The sequence below is a fragment of the Buteo buteo genome, chromosome 2 (assembly GCF_964188355.1).
Source record: "Buteo buteo chromosome 2, bButBut1.hap1.1, whole genome shotgun sequence".
Classification (NCBI taxonomy): Eukaryota; Metazoa; Chordata; class Aves; order Accipitriformes; family Accipitridae; genus Buteo; species Buteo buteo.
Window position 1 is genome coordinate 57,521,320 of NC_134172.1, and position 24,291 is coordinate 57,545,610.

At 40.9% G+C, this 24,291-nt stretch overlaps 2 protein-coding genes across 2 annotated transcripts in view; one reads left to right on the forward strand and one right to left on the reverse strand.

The window, feature by feature from the left end:
* The window catches only part of GLB1 (galactosidase beta 1), a 108,025-nt gene that overhangs the window by 38,758 nt on the left and 44,976 nt on the right, over nucleotides 1–24,291 (reverse strand). Inside the window, exons 16-20 of the mRNA XM_075055874.1 lie at nucleotides 14,576–22,407; nucleotides 8,117–10,345; nucleotides 7,549–7,705; nucleotides 5,839–5,960; nucleotides 5,190–5,387 (exon numbers count right to left, since the gene is read on the reverse strand). Of these exons, the coding sequence (XP_074911975.1) occupies nucleotides 22,147–22,407 (261 nt within the window). The 3' untranslated portion in view covers nucleotides 5,190–5,387; nucleotides 5,839–5,960; nucleotides 7,549–7,705; nucleotides 8,117–10,345; nucleotides 14,576–22,146. The remainder of the gene's footprint in view (nucleotides 1–5,189; nucleotides 5,388–5,838; nucleotides 5,961–7,548; nucleotides 7,706–8,116; nucleotides 10,346–14,575; nucleotides 22,408–24,291) is intronic.
* Nucleotides 2,511–5,173, forward strand: CCR4 (C-C motif chemokine receptor 4). The gene is made up of 2 exons (XM_075055886.1): nucleotides 2,511–2,749; nucleotides 3,979–5,173. Exon 2 carries the CDS (start codon nucleotides 3,995–3,997, stop codon nucleotides 5,069–5,071), a length of 1,077 nt encoding a protein of 358 aa, XP_074911987.1. The 5' UTR covers nucleotides 2,511–2,749; nucleotides 3,979–3,994; the 3' UTR covers nucleotides 5,072–5,173.

Here is a 24,291-nt window from a genome sequence, read left to right on the forward strand (position 1 = left end):
CACTTGCTCAGAGATTTCTTTTTTTTTTTTTTTTGGCTTCTCTGCAGTTTTCCTCGCAGGCTGTTCCAGGGACTCTTTTCCTTGGTAGGCCATCAGAAGGTGTTTCAGGGTTCCTTTTTATCATCTTGATTTTAATGAAGTAGCAGGTATTTTTTTTTTAGCTTTGTTTTCTGGAGTTCATACATCCTAAGTTTTTATTGTCTGTAGCCACAACCATTCTTCTCTTTCTGCAGACACGCTCTTGCTCAGTCTCCTTACAAAGACAGTCCTTCCCATTTGCTGATGCAGCATGAAATGCATTGGTATGGCAGGCTTCTGCAACACAACTGCTGCTTTGCAAGACAGTGTAGTCCAGCCATTCCTCTCCAACCCACCACAGCCGCACACATGTGCCCTGACAAGGAGCCTTTGCTGCCCTACTCCACCAATGATAGCAGCCCAGCTTTCCACCCAATGCAGCAAGCAGATACAAAAAGCTGCTTAGGAAGCATTCTCTACTTGAAAGTCTTCCAAAGAAGGACTGGGCAAAAGGCAAAATGCCAAATAGGTCCCTTCTTCGGGCCAGTGCCATATGAATCATGCTAAACAGGCATTCATAAGGCTGCAGACTTGATCCCTGCTAACAGTGCAATTGAAAGATCAGCATCATATCTGAATTGTGCCATGTGTGCTAAGGACAGGTCGACAGACCTCAAAAGGTTGCTGATGATGGGAAATCATCCTTTAAGCAAGAAGGGTTCTTACAGCGTAGAAGAGGAATTGTGTTTGGATTCAATTCTATTCACTACTTCATCTGGAAATCAAGAAAAATCACCACTGATGAAATTCAAAGGAGATACCTAGTTTGATGGAGTAGAAAATAATGAGTGGGACAAGATAAGCACACAGACACATAGTGGTTTATTGAGGCAAAAACATTACAGGCAAAACTAAGAAAGAACAATGCCTACACAGCAAGAGGTGTTTTTTTTCCTGAAAAGCAGCTGCTTAAAGAAAGATTTTATATCATTGTTATTGTGAGTGAAGAGCTGAACTTGTGCCCCTAGTGCAACAACACATTAAAAAAGAGATTAATGAGGCCCTTACACAGACAAAAGAGCAGCAAGAGGAACAGCTTCTAGTTTCTGTGAGCAGAGCTGATGAAACTGGTACCAGTGTTGCCTGCATATCTGATGTTCACATCTTTAAAGGACTGCTAGTAAACTGTAGAGTAGATGTACATGATCTGCAGAGCAATAACCTGCATTGGAGGAACATCTTCCAGTGACAGATTTAAAAACCTCCACAGATGCAGCTCACGAAAGATCACTGAGAAGCTACTTCCCGTACAATTGTTTTATTCTGGCAAAACATGAAACCAATAGATCCCACATCTCACACTGTCTTCGGATCAAGCTCTTCTGGAAGAAACACTTCAGCCAAATGTAAGTTATCGGGTGGAGTAACAATGTCAGAGGCGTATGGGATAGCAGCAAATAGGATAACTGAACAAAAGCTATACCCATGTCTGGAGTAACACCAGAGGTTGAACTAGAAGACACATAATCTCTCCTGGACTGAGATCTATGATTCTTCCTACCCACCCAACCACCTCTTGTAGCTTTCTTGTTTCTGCTTCTCATTGTGTCTCCAGTTTCTCATGCTAACAAGCACAGAGCCTCCCCTGGTAAGAAACGGCTTTTACTTCTGCTTGGCTGGCCTTTTATGGGACACAGAGGAGAGCAGCACTTGCCAGCTGCTAGCACAGCTGTACTGCTGGTGGGACTCAAACCTATCCCATTTGACTAGCACACGCCCTCTGTGCTCTCTTCTCCCTTCCCAGGATCCCCCAAAAGACAAATAGGGCCCACTGCACTCTCAGGAGAAATTCATAGAAGCTGCTAAGTTTCCTGCTGTGACAAGAACTATGGTAAGCCTCAGCACCCTCTGCCCTTACACCACACAAGCATGCATGCACACACCCTACTACTAATGTGGTATTTTGACCACTATTACCATTTGTGCCAGGTCAGTGGAAGGAGGTACATTTGCTGCATATAAAACCCGCTACAGGAGACACCAAGCAAAAAGGTAGCATGAATTAACATGCCTTCGTTTCTTTTCTTAGCAAGATAAGTAGGAGTTAGGAAGATCAAACAAAAACAAATAAAAGGAGCCTATCCTACACTAAATCTGTACAGCTCTTTTCTTCTGCAATTACATAGCGTACCTTGCAAAATCAGTTATCTGGCAGAGAGGGACTAGAAACACACCTCCCACACACCCACCAAGTGCATTCCTCCTCTCTGCTCACTAGAGATGATCCTTTGATTATTTTTTTCTGAGATTAAGATGTATTTTACAACCCATAAGAATGAACAAGGTTTCTGTTAACGAGAGCTGCTTAGTGACACCTACTTTAATGATTATTGGATAAGATGAAGCTGCTTTAACTCAGTAATCAGGCTCTCAGTGGAAACTTTGCATTTCCTCACACATTATAAGAGGTGTTTAATTTTATTTCTGCATTTAAGGGACCACCTCTGATGAGCATTGAGGAGAGAAGTACTTGTGATACAATCTGTAAGGAAGTACAAAGTTTCCGTTAAGAGACACAGCTACCTAGTGACATCTGCTTTTTGCAGCTGCTAGGATATTGCTGTGCAGGCAGCACCTCCCTGACAGAGCTACCTGGGGAGAAGCAACTGATTCTGTACCCTTAGAGCAAAGAAGCTTCTTCAAATCATCTGAGAAGAAAGGAAGAGAAAAGGTAAAGTTCACAAAATTCAGTAGCTGAAACAGTTGTGTATCATGTACTCTCATTGTGTATGTGACTGTAATGCTTTTTCATTGACCTTTTGTTGCTCCTCAGGTCATTTTTAAAGCAGTTTTAAGAAATCCTGCATAATCAGAAGTGGGTGTATGTGCATTCTGTGAGCATATGTTTTCAATTTTAAGTATTTAAGTATATTATGCTGAACCTAGATTAGATTCAGGTATGTCTAGGTGCAGCTGTTGCAAAGCTGTTATCTCTAGACCATTAGCGTCAAACAGTTTTGTCCCTGTGACTTGTAATTCAGATTAAATTTGTCTCTGTATATAATAGAACAGAACTGTAGGCTGGAGAGGTGTCATGCCTGGGACTACACACAGTAGGGGTCAGGTTAACGATAGTCAATGTTTGTTGTTATGTAGCAGCAACATACAGTGCAAAGACAAATAAAGCAATGAGATTCATTTTTCTTCTGCTTTCCATTCATAAAAATAAAGAGAAAGGGGAAGGACATAACTCAGGCTTAGAAAAATTCTGGTATGTTAGGCTAAAAAAATGACACCTGCTGTGATGTGAATAACACACACAGTAATATATCAGCAATATATTTGCACTGTGTCCAAGTTACTTACCTCAAAGTAACATTACTTAAAACTCTGTCTCTGCCTATTAGAAAAGAACATACATATGAATGTGACAAATTCCTGTTATTCATTTAGCCACTGAAGACAGCAGGTACTGAAAACTCACGTCAGCTTTCAGTAAGCGTAATTTCATTAGAAGGAAGAGTCAGATGCATTTTTATTACTGTCTGCTTATGGTGATGTTTGCCTGATTGGAAAGGCGCGTGTAATCCTGAACTGCTACAAATAGTGGCTTTGCTTTTTTACTTTATTCCACACAGGATTTATCCCTCTCTGATTTGCTATCTGTGGTCCATACCTTTCATTCCTATTTGCTTTTCTCTCTGCCATTTGAACAGTGTTCTGCGTGCTTGACATCCAAGTTGCACAGTGTTGCAAGGACTAAGCACATGCATGTTAAGGACAGTACATGTTGCAAGTGTGCATATGTGTCCCATAATGCCTAAATAGTGCTTGAGAACCTGTAATGGGAAGTGAGCTGGAACTGCAAGTCAGTTGTGGCTAGTGATTCAGGCTTGCAGAGTAACCACACGGTCTTCACGCACTGGAAGTCACTGACATTTTTATATTCTTCCTTCTCAGGAACTGGGGAAAAAACATGAGGTCTTCAAGTACGGAGTCCTTTGAAGTTGAAATCTCAACCTCATATGACTATTACGAAAATTATAACGATGCTCCAAAACCATGCAGTAAGGAAAATGTCAAGAGGTTTGCAGCCTCCTTCCTACCTGTTCTGTATACCCTAGTATTCCTGGTTGGGCTTATGGGAAACATTCTGGTCATTGTGGTCCTCTTCAAATACAAGAGGCTGAAGAGCATGACTGATGTGTACCTGCTAAACCTCGCCATCTCAGATCTGCTCTTTGTTTTATCCTTGCCGTTCTGGTCTTATTTCACAATAGACCAATGGGTTTTTGGAACTCCCTGGTGCAAAATCATTTCATGGATCTATCTGGTTGGGTTTTACAGTGGGATATTTTTTATTATGCTTATGAGCATAGACAGATACCTGGCAATTGTTCGTGCAGTGTTTTCCTTGAAAGCAAGGACTGCCTTCCACGGCTTGATTACTAGCCTTGTTGTATGGCTAGTAGCTCTTTCGGCCTCAGTTCCAGAACTTGTATTTAGAGAATCTTTTAATGAACATAATTATACTACCTGCAAGCCAAGATATCCAGGCAATTTCACCACATGGAAAATTTTTTCCACTTTGGAAATCAACATTTTAGGGCTTCTAATCCCTTTCATAATTATGACATTTTGCTACTCCATTATCATTAAGACATTAGTTCACTGTAGAAATGAGAAAAAGAATAAGGCTGTGAAGATGATCTTTGCTGTCATGATCATGTTCTTCTTCTTTTGGACCCCTTACAATATTGTTATTTTCTTACAACTGCTGGAAATCATGGGAGTCATTAGAGACTGTCAAGTGAGCAGGAATCTGGACTATGCTTTCCAGGTAACGGAAATCCTCGGCCTTTTTCATTGTTGCCTCAATCCAGTCATCTACTTCTTCATGGGGGAAAAATTTAAGAAGTACGTGAAGATGCTTTTTAAGAACTGGCGGTTGCCTGGAGATATTTGCAAGTGGTGCGGAGTTCACTTCACTTATCACACTGAATCTACTAATTCATTCCACACACAATCTACAGGGGATCAAGACGCTCTGTAATGTGTTTCAGACCAGCCACTGAACTCACCAGCAAGCAAACTGACAAAAGCAGTAACTTTGAAAAGCTAAGCAAATGCATGTGCATTTAACAATAAGCTAGTGCCAGATAATTACTTACTTCAGCTTCGACTTCTGCCTCTAGATTTTCTGAATATTATGACAGAAGGTGTCTTAGATGTGAAACGTGGGAGATGGACATGCAAGTTTTATTGGCTGCAATTACAAATCACTGCTCAGATGTAACAGCAGCCTCAGCTCTCTGCAAAGCACTGTGCCATGCTGCTTCTTTTTCATCATCATCAAGACAGAGGTTGGCCTGCACAGAGGGGCAGAGGAGAGACGTGTCATCAGCCTGTGCATTTGAAAAAGAATTCATTTATTCAAGAAGGATGGTTATTGCCATATTTTTTTATTCTACAGCTGATCTGTGTAGAACTTGTTCACTCTGACTCTTAGCAAGCTATTAACAGTACCTGCTACTGTTAAGTGTTTCATCTCAGGATGAAAGGATACACCCTTTGTCACTAAGCAAAAGGACACAAAATATATTCTTCATGTGCACAAAGACGCAAAGCAAATGCATTACATTGTGTTATAGACACACTTTCTCTTAGGTATCCAAGCTGCCACATATGCCTATGTGTAGGTGTATATATAGGCATTTTGAATTACATTATCACAGTAATTCAGGATAGCAATTCTGTATTTTAATTAACATGGAAAATGTTTAAAATATTTTTGAATAAAAGTGTTTTAAAAAAACTTACTTTCCAGCATGTATGAATAAATTTGAAACATCTTGGTTAAGAATATATCTTTTAAAGTAAATATTCTTTGTTCCAAAAGTACTTAACCCCAAGACTCAATTTTTCATTCATTGGAGATGTATCTGGCAAAACAAAAGAAGGTAAAAAGAGAGATCATGTGGAAATGGCCTGTCATAACTTAGCAACACGAAGAATCCTACCAAAATGCTAAGAGTGTGATGTCCCCGTAGCCGCTCAGAGATCTACATGATATTAATCAGAGGTCTGGAAGAAGAAGGAAACTCACACAGCAATGTTTAGATTTTGGCATAAAAATAATTTTAAAGATGCAAAAATCAGTAATGTGGTACCAGACAAAGTAAGAGCTGAAAAATACATACTGGAAAATATTTCTGGTGTGCCTTTTTGCTGGATGACAACCATTCAGCAGGAAGACTTTTATTTTTCTTAGGCTATCAGTAACAAAGTGCCTGCTCAGCATTCAGGCATAGCTGCAAAGAGCCAACAAGACATTAAAATACATCAGGAAAGGGCTGGAGAAGAAATGTTAAATATTGTAGTGCCATTGTTCTCATCACCCTATATAAGAAATGTAAGTGGAAGCTCACCTCCATGTGACCTCTGATACAAGACTGAAAATAAAAAGCAGCACGCTGAAATACTCATGCACGCACATATCTATCATAATTAATTTTGGGAATGCATTACCATTAGAAGTTTGCTGAGGCTGACAAGCAAGGATCTGCATTTATGCAGATAATGAGAATAGCTGTGGAAGACATTGCTTGCAGGAAGCAAGTGTCTTCCTTCCCAAGAAAAAGTCTATAAATTCTTACTACTCAAAACCTTACAAGCCACTGAGTAAATCAGTTAGGAAAAACTGCTGCAAGGGGTGGGTTAAGCCATCCATCACCTATTTTGAAAATGAAGAGGAAGACAAATTGCAAGTGTCAGGTGCTTCAAAGTCTCACATATGTCACTGAACCCAACAACATGTCACTCCCAAGCCAGCACGGCACATTGTCCTCACAGATGTGATACTGATGGTGCAGGCACTGTGAACTGCTGAGCTGCTCATCAGCCAAGTGCACAGACTAAACTGGAAGCCAGACAGTTGTACTGCGGTTATTTTTTTTCTTGGTGCTACTCTGTGATCCTTCTAGTCAGTAAGAATAAATGGGTCTTTTTAAGAAATCTTGCCTTCCAGATCAGGGGAAGGGCTGCCTGTGCTGTCCTGGCAAAAATGATGCTCAACAAGCAAAAAGCAAGCTGTAGGCTCTTGATGACTGTGAGATAGGAGAGGTCTGGGGCTAAGAGTGGTGTTGAAGAATGGCACTGAGATGGCCAGCAGCTCGCAGGCTGGTTCAGCTCTGGGCACACACCCTGTGGTGGGAAAGGACGACAAATCTGCTCATGTGTGGAATTAACGGGCCGCACCCAGCAGCCCTGCAGCATTGCCATAAATGGAGCTAGTGTAAAGCCCCTTTTCCACACAAAACTCAAAGGTGCCTCACAGCCTGTGCACACGTACCTTAGGTGCAGAAGGTGCCTGGGGCACTGTTGAAAGCTGTCCTTGTTTCTTTGCCCAAATAACCTCTTCCAGTCCTCCCAGTAATACTCACAGCTACTCAACTGTGTGCTGGATGAGCAACTAAGCTGAAAGTTGTGCTCTGAGCAGCTTTGCTGAACTGGGTGCAAGGAGGAGCTCACCTTTAAGCGATAGGCTCAGGAATGCAGGTCCTGGGACTGGAGCTCATCAAACCTGGGTGGCTTCCTCCTCTTTCAACTGGAACAAACCCTCCTCTCCCATGTACCGAGCTACAGTGGATAATGCTACTCCTCTCTTGAGAGAGGGCTTTGAAACCTGCTGATGAGAAACGACAAGAGAATAGTATTAATACAGACGAAAATAAAGCAGGGATTTTCAAAATGTCAGTTAACCAAAGGTGTCATTTTAGCTGAACAAGAGTTTCCAAGCAATAAATGATGTACAGACCTATTGAACCATGAAAGAGAATGGATAGACATTTGAGTGAAGCAAAGCTGACTCATTCTTAAACCCACATTTTTACATCAGGGTTCCTCGGAAGGCCAGCCTGTGGCCTCTCTTCAGTTGTGCTAAGCCGCCATAGAAAGGTAGATGAGGGGGAAAATCAGCTTAATTATATTAAGTACAAACAACACTGAAAAGGTAAAAACAAGTTGGTTGGTTTGTTTTCATACAGTGCTTAGGCCACCACAGTCACTCCCTAAACAGAAAGCTGAATTACACACTTACCTTTAACTGTAGAAGATGGCTTCATCCCTTTTAATTGTGCAGAAGCATCATGGTCGGCAGCCTCCTCCCAGTCTGAGAGCCAGCAAGGAATTGCTATTCTCCTTTCTATACTATCACTGCTTGCTACTGTCCCAGCACCAGCTCTGCACACCTGATCTGAAGGAGAGTACAATTTGACAGGCACCACAGTGCTCCTCTGTTACCAGGATGCTTCCAGTCTAAAACTGCCAGCAGGGATCTACACTCACACATTTTCCTCCAAGAGCTCTTGATGGTTTCCAGTTTTATCCAACATCTCTCTCTCAACATAGCCAGAGACCAACGTCATCAACTCCCATCTTTTACACAAATATCTCAATTTGACTTGATTTACAGTAAGAAATCAAGTGTCATTTAGTAATGTCAATCAAAATGTTCATTAAAATGGTGCTTAAGGCAATGCCTACAGAGAGCTCAACAGGACTTCGCTACTCCAGGCATGAAAGCAGCTTTTAAGTAGGAGACTGGAAATGAATAGTCGATATAACTGTGGTGAGATTTCTATCATTTGCATAACTAGTAAGATCATTCAAAGGCAATGTTGTGCTGGTCATATCTGCAGTCATCTTATTGTAACACAGCAATGACGTACACAGGTGCCACTGGCAGTAATGGAAAAATCACCCCTAATGGAGCAGGCACTATCAACAAGGAGACGCCGAGTTAGATACTTCCAGGATTACTTTCTTTTTCACAGTCATCCAGCAGCAACACCCATCAGAAAAATCAACAAAATCCCATGTTATGGGACAGTCATTGAGTCAAAGACACTTCTCACAGAAATGAGGCTCAAAAGGGGAAAAGCCATCTCTCTGTTCCAGACCAGCAAAATCCATGTCCTCTGCTAACTCCTTGATGTAGCACTGGCATGACTGACCAACACTGCAGAGTATATCCCTCCACATATCCCTCATGTGCTTGCCACAAAAGAAGACTGCTCACAGGCCACACTCAGGCTTTGATCTTAATTTATTTCTAATCCTCCTCTGAACTGTCAGAAATGGTAGTAGCATGCATATGATATCTCTACTGAAAAGAGTAATTAATGCCTTCTCTTCCACATCACTGGCCACTTGACCTTATTTTTAAAAAGCTGCTGTCTTATAGCTAGGGGAGCTGAGGCACAGAGCAAGAGCTCAGACATTATGAGCACAATGCACATTTTTGACCGAATCTCAGGGCCCTCCTAGCTCTCCTTGGGGAGGATTTGCACTTCAGCCTGGTGAAGGGAACTCCAGATAAGAGCCACCCACACTGTGCCCTTTCTGGTAGCCAAATCTGACATGGCCCAGCCAGGAAAGGCCCCATCTGGATCCAGGTTCTGCGAGGAAGACCACAGGTTAATTGTGAAGGGTAGCTGGAGGCGAGTGGATGAAGATGACTAGTTAATGCCATCTTCGAATAAAAGACGTTCTTTATTGGCACAGAGGGTGTTGTCTGTCTTAAAAGACCAGAAAGCAAGGATTCGGGTTTGCAGGTGGCTGAAAGAGAAAATAATTAATCCTTTGTGTAAACACAGCCCAAATACATGATTGATCAAAGCATCATACTCATTTAGTTTTTGTGCTGGTTTTTTTTTTTTTTATTTCAAGTCCTCTTGGAAGTGTTGAAGTTTCTCTGGGTTTTAGTCTCTTGTTTCAAAACAAGTAAGAACATCTATTCAGTATATGTAGTTCAGTAACCACGCACTGCAAGCTTTTTTTTATTTTGCAACACCTGAAATCACAACTATTAAGGCAGTAAGTATGTTTTAAAATTCCAAGAAGATGTTTGTTCCCTTGCTTTTGCTTTTAACAACTATAGCAAGTAATCAAGAATCTGATCTGCAAGAATCTGATCTGTTTCCGCAGATGTGAAAACCTCATAAAAGGTATTCTCGGTGCTGCTAGCAACCTGTAAGACAAGAAAGACTGAATGAAGATTGACATTATCAGATCCACTTTTCTGCTCAAAAGATGTCAGTGGCATTTAATCAGCATTTTCCGAGAAGTCCAGGCAGCCAAGTTCAGGAAGAGACTTTAGTACCTGGGACAGTGATTGGAACAACGGGTGGACGTCCCTGCATGAAAAGCGTTATTTGTCTCTTTTGCACAAGGACTTTGCGCTCCTTAAAATATCTCCATAGAAGTATTGTGGTTTGGGCAGGTAGACTGAAGAGAGGGTCCCTCCCTGACTTTTAACCTGTCACCACTGCAGACAAATAGAAAGAGTAGTACCAGCTAGTGGTAACACAAAAGTATCTTAATCAAAGCGAAGAAAGACCACAACAGATCTCTGTACTTGCTCATAACTGCTAAACTGAAATTTGACAAGTAAGACCATGACCGCAGACCAAGTGAATTGCCCTTTCCGCTACCAAAGTATGCGGGAAAGGTGTAAAAAGCACGTAGGGAAGTAAGAAAAGGATGTTTTTTCCTGTTGCTTACACCCTTGTTTCTCATTCACAAGCACCACGAATGGAAAGAAAATAAGGCTGGTTGATCACAAGGAACAACGTTGCCTGCAGGCTCTGCAGACAAACAGTGCTGAGAAGCTGCAGAGCACAGGTCTGCCCTTGCTATCGAAAATCTTGTTTACACTTTCTAGAAGAGTGAAACCCATAGCACAGGTGTCACACAAAACCCTGCAACACTACAGAGAAGGGGCTGAAGAGTTTACAAAAGGAAAGAAAAAGGAAGTTTGGATTTAGGCTGTTTTCTCCTCAGTTCTGCTTCACCAACCCATCCTTGCGTAATGCAGATCAGTACTGGCTTCCTCTCCTCAGAAACATTAGGGAACCCCCAAAATCCCCCATGGGGAGGCTGGCTCCTATCTGCTCCTGCTCCAGCTTTTTGCATGAATGTGCATGCCACAACCTCCTCTCCCACTGACACGGAGTAAATCCATTCATTTCCTGGCCAGCTTAAGCTCATGTTCTATGCATGCAGTGGTCACGCAAGTGGGATGCCTGTCTTGTAACTACACTGGCAGAAAATTTTGCATTTGAAAAGGCAGTTTCATGAAAATCTGAACACTGGAAAGAGCAGATTTTTGGCAGCGGCTGCATTGGCTAATGATCAACAGTTTTTAACCTGATGCTATTGTTTGCATTTTGTTTCAGCTTCAGATTAAAACTATTTTAGAATAAGCACAGCCTATTTTTCAACATTATTGAAATAAAATATTTCATTATTTCTGCTCTGAATTCTCATTAAAATTTGATTCTGACTGGGGAATTATTTCAACAGTCCTCATGTAACCAAAAACTGTAAAAAGAACCCACGGATTTGTCTTACTTAACACGCTATTTTTTGTTAACAACTTTAAAAAAATAAATCCACCACAGTAGCTTATTCTACATACCCATAGGAATGTGCCAGAATTTAGAAAAAAGCTAGCATTAGAAGCAAAATTTCAGTAAAGTGATGAATGTTACTATAGAAGACTACTAGACAGAAAAGGTTTTTTTTGTTCTGTTGTTTGGGGTTTTTTTAATCTACTGACTTCGTTCATGAGAATTTGCCTAGCAAATGAACTTTTGTTGCTTCTATAGTATAAAAAAATGACAGTGTTTTATGGACTTTATCAAAATGGGACTATGTGAATAAAATTTAAATGAATAAACATCAAAGTAGCATTTATGAAAGGTCAACTCTTAAGTGATAATTATTTAACAATTTGTGTCAGAGACTGAGAAAGCAAGGTCAGCACTAGATATCCAAGATTCTGCAGAATTCTTCTTTCTGTGAATTTTTTTTCTTTTCTTTTCTTTTTTTCTTTTTAATTAATTCCAGGCATGGGTTTCTACAGATGCAGGGCAACTACTAATTGCGGTGTAACAGAAAAAAGCCTACATTTTCTCCAAGGTAATTCACAATAAAGATCCCGGTCATAATATGACATGACTGAACGTGGCCTGGATTTTCAGGAGGGCACATGCCCAGTTCATGAACCATCATACCAACATAAACCACTGGGTATGTATAGGCTCCCAGGTGCCTGGAAAAATGTAAAAAGAGCTCTAGAAACATCAACTACTTCTACAGAAATAGCTGTGGAAAAGCTGATACTGCCTAACAATGGAGCAAATAGGTAGCTAGTGTCAACGTTCATTTTGGTGACACCACCTAAAAAATCTGCCACGTTTTCTAGACCTGAGGCCACAAGATCAGCCAAAGTTACTGCTTTGCAAAAGCAAAAGAACACACAGTAAAAAAAAAACAAAACAAACAAAAAAACAAGAAAACCATCAGTGAGATCCTTCACACCAAAAGCCAAGTCTGCCTGTCCAGTGAATGGCACAAGCTAGATGCATGTACTCCAAAAGCAGTGGCTGAGGACCTAGTATGTGAGACCTTGTACAGACCCACCAGCCAGATGTGCCCTTTGAACAAAAGGAAATTTCTCCTTTGTGACAGCAGTCCCATGCAGACAGACCGTGGTGCATGAGGGCAGAATGCAACTGGCCCCAGTCGTGTTCGTGCAGACAATGGTCATGCTTAGAAAAAAATCCCATGTTTTATTACCTGCAGCTAACTAGATGGCTTCGACTCTCTGCACTGGCTTCCTTATCATATCAGGCTGCAGACTTAAACTGGGCAGAAGTAGCCCAACTGTGTCTTTCACTGCCTATTGACCAGAGCTGATATGCCCAGAATAGACTGCAGCACCCTTATCCTTTACTTCTCCCTGAAAAAAAAAGAGCAGTTTTTAAGGTTCTGCTTTCAGCCTTGCCAGGGATCTCAGCCATCTCATCTCATGCGTCTGCTACATAGAAATCAAGACTCTGCCCTCCTTTGTAAAACAAGGCATTTTGTGATGAAAAGCACTACAATGAAACTAAGTACTTATTATTATAGAGACAAAAATCTGTGTATTCATTGCTAGATTTCTTGGCTTATCTCAAGACATCAAGAACCATGCGCACTCTTTTACTCACAGCCCAAAAAGTTTCACCTCCTTCCACAGAAGACGAAAACAACTTCATAATGCATTATTCTAAAAAAAGCCTTTGGTTTTGAGCAATTTCTTCCTAACATTTCTCAGTCAAGAGGTGATTGTTGTCCTGAATCATAAAGGTTTGCAGACAAAACCCCTACTCCTTTTAGACTTGCTTGTCTGACTTACTTCACATTTTGACATTTGTAATCAGCAGGGGGTTTCACCAATTTGCATGAACACACTAAAACAGGTAGCAGGAAAAAACTAAGTACTTCATAAGAACAGGAACATTCTTTCCAGGTCAAACCAGCATTTTTGCATCAAAAGGCATACAGCCTGACAATAAGTGAATAGACAATAAGTGAGTAATGCCCCAAATCAAAATACACTATGGAGCACAGACCAGGGATGCTGAAAGAGAGCTGATGCTTTTAAATAATCTCAATTCCTATATACCAGTTTGCATTGCAGCATGTCAGATTTAGAGTTCGGGGAGGTTTTTTTGCAAACTGAGTCCATGGCGAACGAGCAGCTGAATCAGCAAAGCTGAGTTTCTTCTACTGAAAAGAATTTAAAAGCACTGAAATTCCAGCTCAATTGAGTAAGAAAAAAGACTTCACCTCAAAGTTTCAGGTGCTGAAACTCACAAAGAGATGATCAGATACGCTCACCTTCAAAAGAGGAGACAGGGCTACACGGACCTTAGTCATACTCAGTACCATTATTCTTCTATGAAAAAAATACACTTTTATTAAATGAGAAAAAGAAAGTGAAGACAACAAATAATATGAGCTGAGCTCTGTGTATTTTTGAAGCCCTCAGCCTCTGAGACAAAAGCATTCTCATGTGCTACACCAATGGGGCAGACCCTTGACAAACTCATTACACAGACAGAGAAGAAACGGTGGGAATCCCTGAATGTTCTTTCACCCACCTTGCAGGACAAGAGCATGGTTGCATTTCTGAAGAAGGTACTTGCTCACCAGAAACTGTACTGAAACCAAACCAGGCATCAATCTAGTCTTATTATTTCGTGAACAGCTAGAAATATGTACTGCATGTCAAGGACTATCAGAAAAAGCATGGTTTCCACCTTGAATTGCAAGGATAAAATGGAAGACAAGACAGTGATAAGCAGTTGGGGAGCAAGTACCAGCAGAGCTATGGGTATTCACAACCTTGTGGTTAGACAGATTTTTGTTGGGATTTGGATCTATTTTCCCCACCCTGCACATCCAGCCAGGGGAGCTGAATCGTCACCTTTCTTTCATGTAATATTTTCCACCTGTAGCTATGAAAATCTGAAAACTACAGAGCTCAGCATCATTCACCTTTGCCAGTTCAGTGAGATGTGAGTCCACAGCCAGTAGCTCATTAGGTGGTGGCTGGAGGCACCAAAAGGGAAATGATTTTCTTTCCCCTCTCCACTGCCAACCTGCTTGGGTTTGAAAAAAGAAAAAAAGATATGTAAAAAACCCCAACAAACAACCCACTATTTACCTGACACATTAGTATGCTTTCCCCTCTGTCTTCACCAGGCTTCTCATCCAGACCATGTTTTGTAACACTGAATATTCTTGTTTGCTTGTACCTCCATAGTGCTTAAATATCCCGTCTCAGCACTTTGTACTGTACCTACAGGAACAGGAGAAAAACTTCATGCAAATCAAGTCTGCTACTACTGTAATCTCATTTCAGTATCTTTGCACAGACTGGGTTTTTCAGAATTTAAAAAAAAAAAAAAAGCCTTTTGAGCAATTTCAGCATAGCTAACTTCTATTCTTGCATCTGAATTACTGGTACCTTCTGTCCAAGTTCTCTTTATTTCCTAGGATGGGTGAACAAGCTGCATTTGTATGCATGTGTGTGTCCCTTTTTTCCAATAAAAGACATTAAGAGGAGTTCAAAATTTGGCTAATACTAAACCACCAACTGTCCTGGCAGTTAAAATTAGAAAGGATCCGTAGAAGCTCTAGGTTTTCTTCAACACCTCTGAAGCCTTTGAGTTAAAGCAAACAGACCTGAGAGGTTAGACTTGAAAAAGTAAAAAAAGAGCTGCTTCAGCAGATACCAACCTGCAGCAATTTTCTTCTATTTCAACATGAGCTAGGTAGACCCAGTACTTTAAATAAATTCACATCTGCAAGCATCTATGTTTGGCTGTAGTCAAAAGACTCACATTGTTTTAACTTCAGCTTTTGAAGTAGATACTGCTCTGGATCAAAGGACCAAAAGACCAACATAGGAATGCACGGTAGCCAAAGTCCCTGCTTTGACAAAATTTTGCAGGAAATCACGCTAACCCCTCACGAGTTCAGTACTAGGTTCTCAGGTTCTTCAACACACCGGATCTACCTACTAATCATGATTAGTGCAAACCACATCCTAAAACTGGGGTGGGGGGGGAGGGAAGTCAGAAAGTTTGAAAGAAGATTATGTAGAGTGTGTGCAGGATCCAGACCCATCTCTCAGAGCCTAAGAAGTCTTCTAGGAAGCCTTGCTGGTACAGCAGACTTTTTCAACATCCAGAAATAAAATTTAACACGGAGGAGACAAGAAAGGAGTGCAAATTTTCCTTCTGCACAGCTTCTTATCCCATGCTGCGAAAACAGCAACTAACATTTTCAGTAAACAGGAGAAAGGTTACGGTCTAAAGCTCAGCAACAGACAGGGCATTAGGAAGGTTAAGAGCAAGGTATCATTTTCTTTTCCTCCTTCTCCTCAACAATTCTACCTATTCTTCAGAAGGCCCCCAGACCTGTAGCGCAGAAACCCGTCCAGATCCTGCAACCACCACACAGAATGCACAGCCACTCACCTTCTCCCAAGGCAAGTGCTTTGGAGAGTGCTATTGCAGAAGTCCACAACCAGGGGAGCTTTCTGGCTAAATTTAGATTAGATATCCATAAAGAGGGTTCACTCTGTGCATCTGACCAAGATTTGTGGGACTTGTGAAAAGGAACCTCTGAATGGGATTTGGAAGAAAGGAGAAAGGCATAAGTAAGCTGGAAGCAAAGGCATCTTCGTCCAGCTTGCAAACTAATGATGGATAGGTGGAAGGGGTGGAGATCAACTCCACTTCAGACAACCAAAGACATACTGAAGGAAATTTGTTTTAGTTTCTCTACACATAAGACTTCCCTAGTGTGAGAAGAGGAACGAGCAAGATGTAAGGAAGAAGGAAACAGGAAACAGAGAATAATTTCTTAGCTACAACATTAGAGGGATGACTCTCACATTACTAGGCATTTCCCTACACTGTGCTCAGATTCGTGCTCTGGCCCACAATCACAGACAACACTGAAAATGCTCAGTTAATATTAGTATAGAAGCATGAGCCCTACAGAAGTACCAACTTTAAAAAAAATAGTGCATACACTTAAAACGAATAAGGAGACTTAAGAAAAAAATCCTTTCAAACCATAGATACTGGCTGCATTTTCCTACTGGATTTGCACTGGTGTTCAACAGATCCACTCTACTAAAGAAAGGCCTTTTCCATTGTGGAGTTTCAAACTCAATTCCCAGTTCCATTAGGGAGTCTTTTTTTTTTCCCACCCTTGTCTACCAAATAAATTATAAAAGGCTAAATTACAGTCATGCAGCTGTAAGAATACTACCAAAGTGCAAGAGAGCAATCTTATCGTGATGCTTGCACAGAGTCTGCAATGAACGTGTGCTGGGGAGTTTCAGGAGCAAGACCGTGCTTCCAATTACAACACTACAGAGTTGTAAGTGGGACCTTCCTAAGACCCTGACTTTAGAGTCCTATACATACTTGGCTCCTGAGGGACAGGTGTATGTGCTAAAGCCCAAACCAGGAATTCTTAAATACATCCCCAATTCCTTGGCCATAAAGACCATATATCCTACTGAAAGGGGATTGCATTACCAAGGGCCTGAAACAAGCACTAGTTCTGTGAAACCTCTTGTAGGTAATACACACTTTCAAGACTTTCCCCAAAGCTGGGGACTCCCATTCACTACTCCCATCTTTGATAACATAACAAGCAACACAAAGCATCTTCTGAAAAGAGGTTTTTAAACATACACACTTTATTCAGCAAAAGCATGACAAAGATCCCCATGACATCTTTTTCCAACAATTTTTCTATTCAGCCCTTTGTATCAAGTCCCAAGATCATCTCTTCCTGCCCAGTTTTGCCTTCTCATTGAAGAATCATTAAAGCAGGCCCTATTCTTCTGTACCTTCCAGTTTCTTTTGTCATACAATCTTCCAGCCAGGACCTCAAGGCTGGCTACCGTGCTTTTAAGTCCTAGCCTGCAAGACAGCTTTCTTGCAATTTAGTCATTTCTTTCAAAAAAAGCTGCTGCAGCACCCAGACCAGGTTATTCAGGACCTGGTCGCTCTTTCACATCCTTGCTGAGTCTTCTCTATGTCGCTCTGCACCTCTTAAAATTTCTGTAAATCCAGTCCATCAGGGAGGTAAGAAGATAACAGAGAGGGCACAAAACAGTCTCAGGGCACAAAGACATACTTAGTGTTGGCTGTGGACAGTGAAAGCGATAACCGGCTTACATACAGCAATGATGACTTCAGTTAGCTGTTGACAAGTTTTCTAACAATAGCCTGCCTAGGGAAGACTAGAGTCCCCATCACAAGAAATTTTGAAGAACAAGTTAAACAAACACACTGGGAATACTTTAGATTCAGATGACATTGGCTTAGGGTAGAGAGGCATAGGGCTACATCACCTCTCACAAACCATTCATCTTGTATTATCTGTTAAAATGGTGTTTGCAATCTGGAAGAGATACAAGAACAAATTAAAGAGAAAATGTGGGGACTGCACATCAATCAGCAGTTCCTTTGGGAAGTTATGTTAGAGCATTTGCAAGCAAAAAAGGGAGGAAGATGAGTAGAAGATTAGTGATTGCAAAGCCATGTAACAGAAAAACATTCTGAAGTAGTTTCCTGCTGGTACAGAGACAACAATGGCCAGTAAATAACCAAGCTGCTGTCAAAGGCTCAGGTTAGGATCTGTCAGCACTGCGAGCTATTTGCTCAAATACGGATAGATTTCCAGGAAGACCATCCTAGGAAAAGTGTCAGAATATCCATTTTACACATACAGAGATGCTGTTGTCCCCAGTGATTTCAATATATCCAAAATGAGAATACAAGGAGACTGCAATAGTCTGGTCAGCCATCTGATTGTATCAAAGTGACCAAGTCCATCCAAAGAGAGTAGATTCCTTCCCCTTGCAATCCAAACTCAGGCTTTTGTTAACAGGTCACCTTCTCAGCCTGGACAGCACAGCATCACCTCCTTCAGAGCACACTTAAACGCAGGATTCTTCTGTAATTGCCATTTCTGAACATCTGACTCATATTTGTCAGGTAGATAGTGTTTGCTGTCCAGTCAGGAGGATTGTTTCTAGAGTCAGACTCCTGCAAACATTCAAAGTGTGCAAACAAATGACTATTACATTAAAAAACTGCAAAAGAATATCATAGGCACTGTGGAGCCCCCAAAGAGATGGGAGAGGAGGGAGACAGGGAGAGCTGCCTGCACAGGAGAATTACAAAGGGCTTGGAGTGTCTAAAGGGGTATGGACAGGTCAAGTCTCAACCCTGTGATTCAGGGACTATGAAATTTTGATCAATAATTAGGAAGATAGTTATATTACAAATATAAGGGAAGAAGTAGTCTTGTACATAAATTAAGAAACAGAATTCAACTACATAGTGCACACTATTCACCAGTTCATGTTCAGCTACTTGCTCATTCATCCCAAGTAATCACGTTTAAAGGCCTTCATTCATGGTCAGGCAGGATTACAGTTTAAGCTTACAAACCCCACTCCAGGGCTGGAAAAAAAAATATCTGTGTTAAGATGAGCCCCTACAGCTACACTTCACAGGCAGATTTCAAATGGCGCTCCCCTACAGAATTGCAAAGATCACACCTACCTTCTGTATGGGACCAGTGTAAAATCACCACTTCTTACAGACTGATTCTGACTAAATACCAAGTTTGCACTGGTCTGCCAAAATCAGAGAACACTGTGCCCCTTACTCAGCTGCTGTGTCAGCAAAGCACTTTCAAATTCCCAAGGACAGGCAGCAAGGAGGATTTGAGGAGCCATAATTTTAGCATTAGGAACATTGCTTCTCACCATGCCTTCAGGAGGCAGCTGGGTCCGCCAGACAGACCTTCCTGTCAAGCTTCAGCATCTGGAACAGATCACGGAGCTACACCGCAGACACTAGCCAGGGTCTGACAATGTTTTCACACCACGCCCTTCAAAACCAAATTGAAACTAGACCCACCAGTGCCTTGACTTCTGGGTCATTGTGAGCCAGCTAACTCCCCACAGTCCCTCTTCTCCTATGCATTTGCCCTCAGTCAGAAGGTTTCATTCTGATTTCATTTCCACCCCCCAACACAGCTGACAGAACTACATGTGAGGCTAGATTAAAATAACTGACCTGCTCAAGACTGCAAAGGAGCAAATGCCAAGCTGTCCCATTTTGTATCACCTACTCAGTCCTAGAAGGACTGCATGCCAAGGCTAGGAAACCCAGGATAAGTCCCAGCCATGTAGTAGCAGCAGTGGTGCAGGCATAGTGACCCAGTGTGCAGCATGGACAGGGCAGAACACCCTGCTACAGCACCTACAGACACATTCTTGGGTAAAGCAAGAGGCAACAGCTTCACCTTGGTAGTACTGTTCTCTGAGGCCCCTTGTCACAGAGACATCCCTTCTGCATACTCAAATACACACCGCACTGCTTGGCAACCTCTAGCAGTGTTTTCATGTAGGTAGACCAGGATTAGGAATCAGGGCCCCAACTTTCAGTTCCTTTCTGTAGACAAGATATGACATCACTGAAAGCAGTAAATAGGCAGGTGTATTAATGAAGCTATCCAGAGCCCTACCTGAAAAACTTTAAGCCTATTCTTTCCACGTTGTTCTTGTTATTCTTATATCTAACCAGATGCATGTTTGCAATCCTTGATGCAAAGCCTTTCTGCTTGTAATATTACACAGTTACGGCAAAAAGTGAAGTCTTGGGGATTACACTATGTTTTCACAAGTACAATGTACAAAAAAAAAAAAGAAGTTAGAATGAGAGCCAGGAGTTCCACTCCCCTGAAAGCAGTAACTGCTGGAAAAAAATACTCCCAGCTCTTAAAGCACTGAACTATTGTAGGAATAATACCTAAATAGTAATGTCATTCTGCACTCTTCAAGCCACAAAACCCACAACCTGTATGAAACTAATTCTGTTCCATTCCTTACTTTCAAGGCCTGGCTCTGAAGTAATTAATACTTCATATGAAACTGTTTGCAGAGCATGTTCCAGAGTCTGCATAAGGATAGTGCCAAAAAAAAAACCAAACCCAAAACCCACCAAACTGGAGTCAGAGAAGACCACTTTATTCCAAGAACAAAGCATGTCTGGTACTGAATACACAGCCCTCAGCCATTACACTTTGCATTTGAGGTGAGAATTTAAGAGTAGAAGCTCTCTGGCTCAGGTGAGCCACATGTGTCTGGTTTGAAAGCCCATCAAACACATAGCAGAGATGTGGATACTCAAGCAAGTGGTGCTCCTTTTCACTGTCTCCTCTGGTGACAGTATCAGTCCTTATCAGCTGAGAAATAGTCAGGTTTTTGCAATGGCCGTCTCAGAAAAGGGTGGCACCTCCAGGGTCCACACAGCCCATTACAGCTACTTTGTTTTGCTTTACTTTACACACGCTTTCGTAACACAGAAAACAAATGAGACATCAACAAGAATAACCCCTTGTCTGTAGAGACATTACAACCTCCTTTCTACCTTAATACTGTAACTGCTCATAACTCTTCCTCCTCCCCTTTTTCCTTCTCAAACACACACAGGAAGGATTTCATTTTTAAAGAACTATTTTAATAATGTCAGACAAAAATCAAAGGAAGAAACCACATACTATAAAAATACTTGATTCCATCGTCTTATACTTTTGTTGTTTAAATCTCACCAAGGAGTTTGCATGATTGACATCAAAACCATAAGAATCAAAAAGAAGATTCTGTCTGCTGCAGAAAGTCAGCTTTACTAACAGAGTTTGTGCATCTTTGCAAATACCAGGCACTAACAAAGACCATCAGTTTACTGGAACAAAACAGAAGATGTGAATTAATGACTAAGAGAGTTAAAATTCTTTTACTTAAAGCCTTCCACTTTCAAGGTGCTAGCCTATGAAAACAGGTACTTCAGGCCAATTAGAGGAAAGGAAAAAAAAGAAAAAAGGATCCATTAAAGGAAAAATGGCTTATTTTAAGACTACATTCTGCAGGCAGGTTAATCAGAGGCTATGGTCCAACTGAAACAGCCTAAATTTTACGTATGTCCTTGTACTTATCAATTTACTTAAAATCTTCAGAGATGGCAGAAAGGAAGCAGTAAATTGACTTTCCAAAAAGGGACAGACGCAGACTACAAGGTCTCTCTCCATGTTACTGCTGTTTGGACCAGCTTGCATTTGAGTGCTCTCTTCCACAGTTCTTCTAACTGCTCCCCTAAGAAACCAATGGAAATTCTTCCAAGGTCACTTGCATGGAGGTGAAAAAAAATTAGGTCTGCTCAATGTTGGCAGCGAGCCCATTCATTCTAAAATGATATTGATACTAACCAGGTGATAAAATCAGCTGAAAGTGTCTAGTCTATTGGCAGCTTTGACCTACCAGTCCACATGAGTAAAACCGGCAAGCTAGTGGGACTCCGCACCCCTTTTGTAGGCTCCTCTCCAGTTGCAAAACATGGTAAAAAACCAAAAAGTGTAAGAGAGTTCCTGTAATGTAAGCAGCCTACAAGGACTACATTTTTAGTAGACTGATGTGAACGTTATCTTCCAGTTGAGTTCAATTTCACAGTCCATGGCAGATTCTAAAGCTACAGCTTTTATTTTTTAAGAGAATTTCAGTATTTGGCAGAAAGTCTTTAAAAAGTTGCTTCAGCTAAACAACTTACTGATTAACACCAAGTCTTTAAAAAAGGGAAGTATGGTTTGAGAGAAAGGGAAGCAAAGTGGGGGGAAGATAGGGAAATACTCAAATTATTATAGATGGTTCAGCCATATGTCTCTAACAAAGAGTTGGGGGGCATAATTTTCATACTGTGTGGTTGCATTGATGTTAGGTTTGTCTACAAATTCTATCTCACACGCCTGGGTGCTGCAAGGAGAACGCTCCAGCTCCAACACTGTTATGTTGTTTGGCACCGATGAAACAAGTATATTCCTTGGAACATAAAGGGTCAACTGAGGACCACGTGCCGGCCAGTAGCGACCAAGATTAAAGCCGTTGATCCAAATTTGCCCCTGTTAAGAGAGAAAGAAAAAAATAATGACATTGTAATAATTTGACAGAGATCAAATGACAAAATAGCTTTAAGCAAAATGCTCTTCACATAACTGAATTTCCTCCATCTTTCAGTTTGATAGAACACAAGGATAGAAAATCTATTCAAGAAAATGCTAATGACAGTCAAAAGAATCTAAATTCCCTGATGAGTTAAAGCCATCATTAATAATTGAAAAGAAAGCAGTCAAATACTGCAGTAATTCCAAATATGACGATACTTAGGAAAACAGAATTGCAGGTTCGTGGCACCGAATTTTGCACCAAGTTTAACACCAAAGCAAACCTGAAAACTGTATTTGCTTGAAGCTGATTGTTAAAAGGACAAAGAACTCATGGAAGAAAAAAGCAGATCCTATTTGTATTGCGGCTCTCTGTACAAGTGTAGGACTACAGCACATTGGTAGTCCCTTCCTGTTGCATGATTTCATGAAAAAGATACAGCTTGCCTGGACACCTGAAATTCAGATGTCTATTATATTGTAACAGCTTAGTCAACAAAAGAGCTTGTGAAACCACACTGCAAGAGAGTACTGTATTTTGTTGTAGTTACCTACAAAATCTTTGGATGTCTGCTAGCATTAATTTAAGTTCAATGAAATTGTGGTTAACTTCGCATACAAACCCTTTAATTTACTTTTCACAGTGGAAGTGGCCAAAAACCCTAGTTCAAAATACTGTTCTAACATTATAAATACCTTAAGTTTAAAAGATAAAATGAAATTGGGCAAGGGGAAAAAGAAAAAAGTCAAAACAGTCATTTATACACCACGAAAGAGACACATTGAAGTGACACAAATGCAGATTTTTCCAAAAGTCTATAAATTGGTGAGTTGCAGAACATTTAGTAAAACTGTAAACAGACTCCTAGTGAGCTGAGCTGAATCTTGGTTCATTAAGCAAGACAGAAGGGAGGATATACAGCCGATTTGGACAAATAATTTGCTTTTACTCCTCCTAAGTGTCCTTTCACCATAAGTCAGACAAGAGTTCAGTGGACAAGAAAAGGGATGGGAACAGATAATTTGATCTGTGTTTTCCCTCTTGCTTTGGTCTTTGGTAATTAGAATATAGAGGGAAAAACAAACTAACTCATGGCATTGATGTACACTGATAATAAAATAGTCTGAATCAGTGGAAAGTAAGGACTTTTACTGCACTCTGATTTATAAAATTGTCTGGGACAGCTGAAATCAGAATAATACTTTTAAAGGATTTACAGAAGCACAATTGTAATATAGTGAGTATTGCTGTTCAAGCTGTTTTGGAGGTATTTTTCTTGTATTTTCTTTCTCAAGTATTTATGAGAAAAAGTTTTATGAAACTCGCATGAGCAATTTTATAAGGAGTTGGTACATTTGCAAATGCAGGTGAGTTATTTCATCTCTGTATCCACTTCCGTGGTGTAAGATCCTATCTTGCACAGTCTGCCAAGGTGTTAATAAACTTTGCCCTCAAACTTTTTTTTTTTTTAAATCAGGTTTATCTTGCTTTGTGGCTTGTTTCTGCTGTATTAAAAGGCAAGGGAAGAGCTATTTATTCAAGCTCACTACTTCTGTAGTAGTTTTAGAAGAAAACATGGCATTAATGCAACCTCCACACACACAAGATAAATTAGCAAGTGCACCACTAGACAGCAGCCTACCTACTACAGAGAGTGACTGTAATCCTGTGGCAAGTAGGAGTTTACTGTAGGAATGAACTGCATTAGAGTTCTAATGCAGGAGGTATAAGCAGGTCTCTGTTCCCGATCTTAATCAGTCACTGGTTGTAACTCATTTTTCCAGTAACGCTATGAACTTAATTTCTCACTACCAAACTGTCTTTATTAACACTGCAGTTTC

Bases quoted from the DNA above. Each gene is read 5' to 3' on its own strand.
- CCR4 (XM_075055886.1), top strand. From the start codon at position 3,995: ATGAGGTCTTCAAGTACGGAGTCCTTTGAAGTTGAAATCTCAACCTCA.